Below are 12,103 nucleotides of genomic sequence, written 5' to 3' on the forward strand. Positions count from 1 at the left end.
TCGGACGACTTTTTACTTACGTAGTTTATACATTGCTAGCTTTGCATTGTAGAACATGGTGTATACGTACATGTTCGAGAAGGATGCGTCGTGGCATGGAGTGCACATTCGAAGCTCTTGGTGGCTAATGCAGTTTGTCGGCGTCTTCAGAGGACCATTAAAAATTCCCAGGTGCAACATTCTGAGTTACTATGGCAATTTCTGGAAAACCTGACTCAACTCAAGTAATTAGCCTATTTAGCATAATAATAGCCTATGACGCATTTAGCCAAAGACCTCACTAGTTTAGGTGCAGAAATATCTTTAGTGAAAACAAGCTGTATTCGTAAATATTCAGCCATTTTATTAGAAACGAATACAAACATAATGATCTTGAAATGACCTTCTGGAAATTGAAATTCGTCAAAGACATTGTCGTGCATGTGAAAAACAGCGGATATGACACGACATAAATGTGGATCGCTCCAGACGTGCCATGTATGGGTCCTAGTTAAGGTTTTTGCCGGCTCATCTATAGGTATAATGAAAACTGGAATAGTGACTAAACATTTTAATGCTCTTCTGCTGTACCATGTGTAACCAATAAGGTTATCGATAATACTAATCAAAATTAGCGTTCATTGGGTGTGCCAGCTTGATATAGATGGGATCAGTTTTTCTCAGTTTCCAGTTTTTCTCAGTTTCCGCGGGTTATCAACTGAAGAAAAAAATGGTTTTAATAGTCAGCGCCTTAGCGAGTACTCAATTAATACAAAAGTAATTAAGGTTTTAACTTTACTATTTTGCCGAGTTCAGACCCCAAATATGTACGTTCATGGTAGAGCAAGTACATTTTCGACACTCATTCTATTTCTACTATTTGGCGAGGTCCAAGAGCTACTGAAACAGCTTGGGATAATTGTGCCATGTATAATGCAGAGTTGCCGCTTAAAAAGACAGTTCAAAGGTAATTTGCGAAATTTAGTAATAGCATCTTAGAACTAAAGGATGCAGATCACTCCAGTCAGCCATCCGAGGTTGATGAGGGCCGGTGAGACATTCTTGAAGAAAGGCGGTTGACGAATAGGGTATGAACGGGCAAAAAGATGAACCGCAGTTATGCGTTCCTTGGTAGGTATTTTAAATCCATAGAATGTAATAAAAAATAGGGACTTTCGTGCTCCATAAACTGAGTAAAAAGCACAAGCTAACACGGTTTCTCATTGTCTTTTAATATCTCATTCGGCGCCGGATAGCACATACCCACAGTTACAGGTTTCTTCACAGAATTATTACGGATGACGAGAAACGATGTTGCCACACTGAAGGAAGTATTGAAAAATGGGTAGTTCCATCCATTTGGGACACCTGAACTAAGAGCTAAGCGAGACCCTCATCCGACAAAAAACCAATCTGCGTCTGGTGATATCGGAATGATTCTATAGATCAGCAAACTCTTGAAAGGAATCGGGATCTGTGTAGGGTTTAGTTGTATCGATTGATCGACATTATTTAACACCGAAAACCGAATAAACAAAATAAGGTCGTCATTTTTCACGGCAATACCCGGCAAAAATGGTAAAAATCGTTGAAGCCTTCCTGCAAAAGCTTGAATGGTACGTTATTTTACATTCAACTTATTCTTGAAACTTCACGTCAACGGGCTGCCACCATTTCGTATTAATTACCAATTTAATTCGTAACAGTAAATTTGATGGTTTCGGGAGTTGACTGCATGAGTTTTTCAACGTTGATTCAAGATGCTCTGATGAGAAGGAATACATTTTTTGAAAAATAAGGGAAGCCTGTGGAGGGTGACGGCGAATACAAAGATTACCTTGTTTTTAGAATAGAAGAGTAAAATGTCGCTTTTTTAGGTAAAACGTCATTTATTATGAAACTAGTAGATATTGAGTGAACAAATGTTTTATATAAATTTATCAATATTGTGCATTTTTTTTTTGCTTTTCTTCCTCTGGCTGACATGGCATTAGGTCGAGTGTTTATATGAGCAGATCCGCAGAACCAAGGGTGTCGGTTGAGAGATCAAAATACTTCCTTCATACGCATCGAAAACAACGTGATAACAGATTTAGACTATATTAGAACTAAGTTAAAAATACAGAGCACTTTCTTTTAGTAGAACAGAATTTCACTTAACTAAGGTAAAACAAATTTAAAGTTTCTTTTCACACATCTTTATATATTGGGTTAACGAAGAAATATTGACTGTTTTGCTAGCTAGATGGCTGGAAGGCTACATACCGCAGGTAATATGAGTTGCGTCAGGGCGGTATCGGCGTTATTTGAAAGCTTTAGTAGTAACAAAATATATTGAACTCTCGAAACGCCTTTGTTGAGACTTAAGATATATATAGAGCCTTGAATATGGGTAAGATTTTTGCAAAAATCAGGTATATTTTACAATTCCATTGCGATAGAGGTACAGATGTTGTCCGGACCTATAAAAAATTATACTGTTTGTAATAAACATAGGTTATTAGAAGAAACAGTATAAAATAGTTCTGTCGCTTTCGTCCTATATATATTGATGTAAAAGATGCTCCTCGTCATTATTACGTACAAATTATGTAAAAAGCTGGCAAAATTATTGCGAAAGCTGGGCGAGACCAATACGTGGCAATGGTATCGCCAGTTCATTAAGCATTCATTATCAAACAGTTCCAAGCAATTTAAGAAACCTGGATACCAGAAAAGCTCGATGTTTGAGTGGCACACGAATTGTGGCAACAGATTTTACGCAATTGTATTTCCATCTGCAATTTTCTACAGAAACGCAACATTTTAAAACAACAACAAATTATGTTTAAAGCGTTTGATCGACCTAAAGCGTTTGATTAACAGAAAAATGTATGTGCTCTACAACCTGTCGTAAAGGCCAGACTTTCCTTAAAAAAGGTGATGCTATGTGTTTAGTGGAATTGGAAAAGAATCGTGTAATATAAGTTGCCGCCACCTGGTCAAATAGTTAATCTGGGCCTCTAAAAACCAACGAAATGACAACAAGCTGTCGAAAAAAATCGATCAGAACTAGTGAACGGGAAAGGCGTTGTCTTCTACCATGACAATGTCCGACCACATACACATTTGGCCATTCAGCAAAAATTGAGAAAGCAATTGGATGGAAAATTTCAATGCATCCCCCGTGTATCCTGGATTTTGCGCCATTAGAGCATCATCCGTTTCGATATTTGTATAACTTCAATAATGCGAATTTAGTCTCAATGGTAGGATGCAAGAATCACTTGTTACAACTTTTCCCCATAAACCACAGAAGTTCTGCAGAAATAAGAGAAAATCATTGATCAAAATAATGCATATTTACCTTCGTAACAATATTTCAAACTAAAAGAAAAATCGCTGTAATTTTGGCTTAAAGCGGTTAATACTTTTTCGACGACCCAATGTTAGAGTTGGCATTCTGTAAATGAGCGTAGCACATAATACAATATGTGATTATTAAACGAGTATATACTGATTTTTTCGCAAAAATATTTTTTATTTTGAAACAACTTCTTTTCTTCATAATTTTTGTAGTAAAATTTGAATAAAAAATGTTTATTGTATGATCTTGCGTAGATCACGTGATCTATGGAACATGTCTTCTTCAAATGTTCACGGATCTTACCCTACCGTTGCACGTGCTTACATACATTATCATTAATTGACATCATATATAGATGGGCGAAACCTTTTACAATTTCTATCATTACTACAGGGTATGGTATTTCAAAAGATCGTTATCAATGATGATTTAGACTGCTGTCGTTTGTTTTTGCTATATCTTCATAGAGTATAGTTATCTACTTATATCTGTATATTACACATATTGGACTACTTTTCCAAATGTCTATCTGTCAATCAGTGTAACTATACAGTCAAATATACTTGAACAATTATTGTGGTTTCTCTTACATTCTCTACCGTTCTCGTGAATGCGTCGTTTCAATCGCCTCCCCTGGTCTTTATATAGTCAGCGAATCTGGTGCTCCTTCATTGCAACTTATTCATTTGTAACGTTCCATCTGTCGCTATTGCTACTTTACGTAGATACGACTGTAACAGAAGTATAGCACTCTCGTATTTATATAATGGAGCAATAGTCGATCATACGAAGGCGCACTTCAAACATTTTTAGGATATGTTTTAGAATGAGTAAAGCCATATACTTTATTTTTCGTGTTTCAAACTCTTATTGAATAATCACAGATTCAGGGAAAGATAGCTTCATTTAATAACAACGCAAGCACATTCATCCAACGCTGTCTTCGACAGAAAAATCATTTGGTTGCCATCGTCAACCATCAACGTTGACACCACTTCTTTTGGGTTTTCTATTCTAAAGCGATTTGACAAAAGCGGTCAATATTTGGCCAAGAGTTTGAACAGAAACATATTTATGAATGCTCAACTAAACTTACATAAATGGCATAGCAGAATGAAAGTATATAGTATATAATTATACGTAGTAATACGAAAATTGTTCTTTCAATTTTATTTTTATCTCCGTTCATTTTGTTAAACAAACAATAGTGTATGGTGTTCTTATTTCATTGAAAACAAAATCTTTTGTTCATTCGCAGTTGTTTGCTTAAGAATCGCTGAGTTATTTAAACTAATTTAGACAATGCTTTACTTAATCTAATAATCTAGTAGCCATTTTGACGTTATTGTGCTTAAAGACTAACCCGGACGCAAAAGGATCGTGTAACCCTTTAGGTTTCGAAATAAATTGAAGTAGGGGGTAAGTGCCCTAATATTGACCCTACCCTCCTTTTCTATAACAAACTCAGAAGAATTATACAATAGAACAATGCAAACAAGTTAGCAACTATACACAGGAAAAGTTTTTTGTTGCTTTTCACCTTTTTGTGCCATGCGCTTTTTCAGTCTTGAACAGTTGCAAATTATAAGTACCCGCATATAGTTTGGATTATCCCGAACTCTAAGGTGCTTTATATCCTTACTAGACAGAAATCAGTTAAAGTTTTCGTCTGTTTAAATAAAATGAAGTCCCTCGCCGTTTTGTTCTATCCTCTGCAGGAGATAGTTATAGTGACACTGATACGTCATGCGTGTTCCCACTATAAACCCTTCAGTGATTGAGTTTTTCAACAACAATATAAAATTTCCAAACCTTCTAATATGAAAGCTTCGTAATTTTTCAGTATCTACACAACCGGCTAGCACAAAGTTACGAGTAAAGAATTAACAAAAAAAAATTCTTTCAAAGGAGAAATCTCTCAATTAAGGAGCTAATAAAAACGTTTTACACATTTTTTTACAAAAAACGTTTATCTACACAATTTCTAATCCTAATAATACAATTTGATACAACTTGTTGGAAGGAGCCGATAATAAACACGCTTCTTCAAAAACAGTCAATCAACATTTCTTGAAGCAAACCTATTATTTCACAATTAAGAATGAAATGTTTTTGCAAATTATCTAGTATTTAATAAAAATAATCCTAAACAAATCTTTGTTGGTTATTATTTTATGTATAGGATTGCTTAGCTGCTCATATTTTCGCTCAGTTGCTATAACCAATTAAGCCTTCGTTGCACTGCAAAGATTTGAGAGGATCGATACTAGCTGCCCTCCCCTTAATTTTAGAATCTGCTATTCACATAGGTTTAGTCTCAAGTTCTGTGGTGTTCAACGGTAACATTGACAGTTTTTGTGGGGTGCTCTCTATGCATATATTTTGAAAAACAACATATAGGACGGTAACTCATTAGGAAGATCTCACTGATATATGTATAAGGATTTGTTGCGGAACTCGTAACCCAGCTATCTGTCGTGTAGTCTTTTGCAATAATAATGTTACAGATATTGCTCAAAGGTTTGTGTGGTATACTGACATTATGCAGGCGGCCATTCAGATTTGTTGTAGTAAATAATAGCGTCGCCATTGCCAATAAAATTTGTAATAAATGCCATTATAGCCGTGTAGGCTTCTAGGAACCTGCTTGAATTAATTTTTTTTGAGTTTTTTATGTTAGGTTTTTTCTGCTATCCTGCAATAGTGCTACTGACGTATTGAGACGGTATACAAGATTTAAAAAAAAACAGCCAATAGAATGGGAAAATGCAGCTTAATATAAAACAAAAATATCTTGTAATCGCATCGTGCTGTTATTGTTATCTTAACTTCGCCTAAACTTTATACGTTCTCCAAATGCACAATTAAGATCACAGTATAATGTCAAACTATTATAGATCACAACTGGCCTAATATTGCACAAACAATCGAAATAATATAAACCTTCCCCAAAATGCACACAAAACGGACATTCCTATTACATATTCACAACGCAATGTCCATGATTTGATTTGGACAGAAAAACATAATCCTGTATACGGGTCATTATTTTGTAGTGTTCAAGGCAGATTGTCTTGTCCATTATTAGCACAAATATAAAGTTCTACAAAAAAAGATGTCCATAAAGACCAACCTTACATATCTGTCTTTGTTCATTCGCTGGCGTTCGTTCTGCTCTACGTAAGTAGATAACATGTTCAATGCCCACAGCAACCTTTGTGAAGCCCGTCCAGTGCCAATAATCTGTAAGCAGGATTATTCCGGCCAAATGGGAATGTCATCCTCTTTAAGGATTTTTTTGGGTCTTTCATGCAAAATATAATTACGTATCAACCGATCAGTCGCCAATTAGACTGGCATCGAAATAAAAAACGGGTTCCGGTGTATCCCTTATGATTTGAGCGTGTGTGTATCTATGTGTTTCATGCAAGCGCCGGTTCTGCAATGGAAGTATCAGGTCTCTAGGTATAGGAGTTAAGAACCGAGTCCGTAGGAACGGTTCAGGTACTCTGATTTGGTCCTATATAAGAAATGCCATGAAACTATGACGGAACACAAGCCCTTATCTGATGCTGATGCGTCCATTCATTCCGTCAGCACTTATTTGGCTGATAGCTTTCCGTACTATCAATTGAACGAATGATATTGAGGTTATTAAGGTCAAAAGCATCGTTGAGCTACTTAGCACGTTTCTCCGAGATTCGGTGAACATTTTCCAATCATGCCTGAACTGAGTCAGTCACAAACTGCCACATCTTCATTGTACTGCAGCACCTGCAATGCACCCTTCAGTTCATGTTAGACTTTGAGAACACGATTTATACTATATACACCTCTTATACTGGACGGTCGTTGATGGCGTTGACTCGCGAGGATGGCTTCACATGCTTCCTTGCCAATCGCTTTACTTTGAACAAAACTGTGTTACTGTTCTGCCAAGATCCCTTCATCTGTCGATTAATGCAGGAGAGAACTTCGATTGATCACGATGACAAGCCATACATTGCTTTGATGAGCTCCAACCGCGATTTTAGTCCCTCTATCTGCTCAAGCCGCTCATCTCCGGGTTGAGAAGCTGGACTCTCTCCGTTAGGCCCAGTTTGTCCGTCTTCGGTTAGTGGATTCAACTCTTTGGATATTTCCGAGATCTCTTCGTTGGCTTCTTTAAGAGCTTGTTCTTCCTGTTTTAGCTCGCTGTCTACCCATTCGATGCGCTTCCCCAGAGCATTCATCTCACCTATAACGGGATGCAAAAAATAATCACAAATAATTTGATATCATCTACTAGGACAATAATAAGCCCCATGAAGCTCATCTACAAATTCTATGACATTAATTGCAGCATTTGGTAATTAGTTCTTCGTGAAGCAGAATCGTAGTTGTTCACGGATTTCAATGGGTGCAGTGTCTTGCATTAATAAAAATGATTAAAATGAAAACTCTTAGAGACATTCCATAGGTCTCTCTCTCTCTATATATATATACATATATATATATATATATAGGTAGTGCGTATGGATGTCAAATCAACATCAACTAGTACTACTAATTAAGCCCAAGGTGTGAGATCTGATATCCGTCTTGTGAGCATCGTTCTTGAATCAAAAATAGAATGTATAAATTATGTTTTGATATGATTAGGCAAACATGTTTGCTACCTTCGGCTCGTTTTAGTTGAACTGATGATATATTATGAAGTTCATTAGCGATGATCCTTAATCTCATCATTGTATTCGAAGAGAATCCGCTGCCGAAAGCTAGGCCCGGATATCCTTCGGAAGGAACCCGACTTTGCCGCTCTTGACGGCGCTTTTGCTGTGCGGCAATCTCTTCTGTCTGGCGCGAACTACATGTCATTGAGGAAAAATCTTCTTCGCCGGCGTCATTCTGCAGGTTCACCAAAAATATTCACAACGGCACAACCCACATAGACAAAACAGATTAGATCTTTGAAATTTAAAGTCTCATAATTTGTGCAAGATACATTGAAGTCGTAGATGAGAATTGTTCTAAAAGTGGGTTGCTAAACAGCTAGAGCTGCGTGTAAAGCACATTAGGTGCATAATTTTCTACTACGACATAAAAGATTAGAAAGTAATTATTTCGACAAGAGCACAAAAATACCAATATCATTACCATAGCTTGTGAGTAAAACTGAATGTCTCCAATAAAAGTTCTTGTCGGAAATTTCCGGAAGTTTTAGGCTTTGATCTATAAGACCACATCTTCTAAGTCACTACAGTTAGGACGTACTCGATAACAAATTTTCGAGTGTGATAGAATGCCTTAATAAAAATACTTAATAACAAAACTATTATGATATCCCGATTTACAGTCATCTATGATTCACGGAGTGTAACACACAGAAACCTAATACATACCCTTGGTACATCATCCGTTATTGCCCCGTTAACTTTTTCTATGGTTGACATCTTTATCCCCGTAGAGCCGCACCTTTTGCACAGACGGTCCGCTTGCACAACAAGCTTTTAAACTTTCCCAAGGTAGGTCCCGCAATGTGTGCTTGAATTTAAAAAATGTCTGCAATTTGCAAGTTCACAATAAACATCTGTTCCAGCTGCCATGTCTGTTAACTACATACGATATAAGAAAGTACAGTTGATGCTTTAGGTAGTTACAAAAGCACGCTCTGTAAACCTAATCGGTCATGTTTTCGGCATATAAAACAGAAGCCCGACGAATTTTATATATATATATAGTCTGTTCTGATTTCATGTCTCTCTTACTAAGCATAGGGTAACATGATGCAAATAAGATAGTCATGCCAAAAATTATATCGGACCACAAGCCAAATGGAAGCATTAGTTTAAATACTAGTGTGAAACGCTATATATATATATATATATATATATATATATATATATATATATATATATATATAAACTCGGGACATTTCTTTACCTGTTTGTTATCTTTCTAATTACAGAACATACACAGAAAATATGTAAGCTACATGCAAGCGACGAGTTAATTTTTCCGCCAATATGTCAAATAGCCTCGTTGCCGAAGTAGATGTTGCCAAGAACAGAAGAACGCATATTTCGATAAAATCCGCAGCAAAAATAATAGCAGAAATACTCTTCCTGACCCCTCGTCTGCTCGTGCTTATAATTTAGACACCCTAATATAACAAGACACGCAATTGCCATGATTACTCAATTTCACTTAAAAGTACTCATATAAGATAAAAATCATTGAGAGCTGCAGTCACAAAAACTAGCTGCTAGACAATATAATATAACCAGTTGGAGGTTATATTTGAAGCTGTTGTAACCTAACAACATTTCCGAAGTTTTACAGATCTTAGCAGTTCATACATATATACACTTTATAATTGGACTGATGTTTTGTATGCCTCAATAATTCAATAAAATACATCTTGTAACTTCATTTACTCACCGATTAACAGTATTATAGAACGCGAACAATAAAGCAGATGACTTCAGTTTTTCGGATAATTTTACGGCGCTTTCAAGGTCCTTTATGAGATAGTTTTAATCTAACAAGTACATGATATTTCCTACAAATTCGTATCTACATTAACGCAGCGTTCAATGAACACTGCCAACTATTTGTTTTCTAACTCCTATCTACGACTACCCTATTAAATAACCAATGGACTTTATTCTAAGCCAATGAAAGTGGTCACGTTTGAGCGGTGTCGAATAATGCAAGTACTTTCAAACTGCCAAAGTTGGTGTGTTTTGGTCCGCAGCAGTATTAAACTGTTTCTTTTTTCAGCTCCAACCCATCACAAACGATTTGAAATATTCGAATAGATCGACGAAAATATCAACTGCTTTTGTTCTTCTCTCGCTCAGATGTGCTGAACAGACGGTTTATTCTTGGTTGGCTGGCTGCTTTGTTTATAGAGGGCGCATTCGTTATAGTAGAATGGCGCCGCGCGATAATTTAAAGACAAAATTCGATGTACTTCAATGCACCGTAAGCGAATTCTATAATATCCAATAACTTTTCTATATCATTAAATACGTTCAATGGTTCACAGTGGCATGCGAGAGTTGCAAGGCTGCAGTAGTATGAATTGATGCAAATATCACCTCAACTCAGAAATGGCCGGTTTCAGTTATTATTTGACCTTAGTTGGGACACATACCCTAAGCTGAAAAGTATACTGCAAGGATAATGTGAATGTAAAAAAATTCGTATTTAAATAGTCGGCCACATTTTTTTTCATATATAAAAAGGGCTTCATTTTTGTCTAACAAAAGAAACCTTTGGATAGATAACGTTCCCCGAATTCATTACATTGCGCTTTTACATGGCAATTCTAAGATACTCTGCGCAGCTACGAAAAGTAAGATTACAATATTAAATCATGGCTTATATAGGTGCAAACGTCGTTTAGGCTTTATCGACCTATGACTATCTGATGGATCTTCTAATCAAGATGTGTATTTATGCTACCAAAAAATGGTTTCCAACGGTCAATAGCGAGTAGTAAGGACGTTGATCATATATGATCATTATGCAACAAAACTGTCTAAAGCGGGTTGCGGAATGGGTCGGGCCAACCTTCGGCATGGGGTACCTAAAAGCTTTTTGGCTTAGACATATTTATAGAAAGTCATGCAGAATGGGTGTGGTAATGTACAAGCAGAGCAATTGCTTCTTACCACTTTCACTACTTACTTTATTGTTACTATTATTTATCTACTAGTTATATTTAATATTAAGCATGCAAACAGCTGCGAACTAAATCTGTCTAAAACAGCCATCCTTCTAAAGCTGAACGATCCTGTCTTGGGGAAAAAAACGTTCGATGCTATATAGAGGACTGAAACATAGTTTCAACAGCGAAACAAAATACTCCAATATCCTATGAGAGGGCAAAAGTTAAAGTAGATATTGAGGGTTTTTCCTCTCAGTCGCTAAATACAAATAACTTGTGATGAGGAAAAGGAATCTGGATTCGTATCTGACGAGAGTCAAGCAGCGAGCCGATTTGTCGTGGTAAAATGGACATCAGATCAGCGACTGATCCTACTTTGTTTGACTTCCCTGGATTTCTATGCAGCAGAAGCTTTTATTTACAAGTTTTAGCTATTTAGACAAAGATTTTCGCGCTGGAATACAAAGAAGCTGAACTGTACGTCAATAAAGTTAATCGGGATGCAAAAGAGACGGGGTCACGTTGGCTTTCAGGCAGTCCACTAAGTTCTTTGGTTCAAAGCAGTATCGCCTGACAACGCGGAGGCCTGCTCTCGGGGAACAGTTTTTGTCCGTAACTACTTTAAAGCCGCTGGATATGAGGAGTGGCCAGCGAATAAGACGGATTATATCACACACCAATGCAGTTATTTTATCAAAATTCTCAGGGCAGCAGAAGAACTGTAGGAGGTACCATAAGGGGAGAGCTGCAGTGGGGTAAAGCGATTAACAGGATGAGTAAAACTGGGTAAATCTTGGGAACGGCATAGCGAATGCCTCATAGCCACACCAGCTGAAAAATATCAATAATAATAATAATAATAAACAATAGATAATAGATAACTCTAAAGTGGGGTAACAGCGGCATAATTATTATGTAAAATGGGGATTTGGGAGAGGCTGCTGGTTCATTCTGTTGATTTAATGGCTAAGTGAAGAGCTATCGGGAATTTCCGCAAATATTCGTCTATAAAAAACTGGCCGATTATTCGGGAAAAATAAGGATATTTCAAAGATACGAAGTGCGCCAGATGGAAGAAATGGATCTACATAGATGCTGTGATGAAAACAACGAAGACAAAGATA

The 12,103-nt window shown here is 36.7% G+C and overlaps 1 protein-coding gene across 1 annotated transcript; it reads right to left on the minus strand.

The window, feature by feature from the left end:
• Positions 1-3,474: 3,474 nt before the first annotated feature.
• LOC111245507 (uncharacterized) lies at positions 3,475-10,197 on the minus strand. Its single transcript, XM_022793999.2, has 4 exons — positions 9,746-10,197; positions 8,707-8,866; positions 7,984-8,212; positions 3,475-7,562 (listed from the first exon to the last, which is right to left on the minus strand). The coding sequence occupies exons 2-4, from the start codon at positions 8,755-8,757 to the stop codon at positions 7,309-7,311; spliced, it is 534 nt and encodes a 177-aa protein (XP_022649734.1). The 5' UTR covers positions 8,758-8,866; positions 9,746-10,197; the 3' UTR covers positions 3,475-7,308.
• Positions 10,198-12,103: the final 1,906 nt, after the last annotated feature.

Source organism: Varroa destructor, unplaced genomic scaffold (assembly GCF_002443255.2).
Source record: "Varroa destructor unplaced genomic scaffold, Vdes_3.0 BEIS01000001.1, whole genome shotgun sequence".
NCBI lineage: Eukaryota > Metazoa > Arthropoda > Arachnida > Mesostigmata > Varroidae > Varroa > Varroa destructor.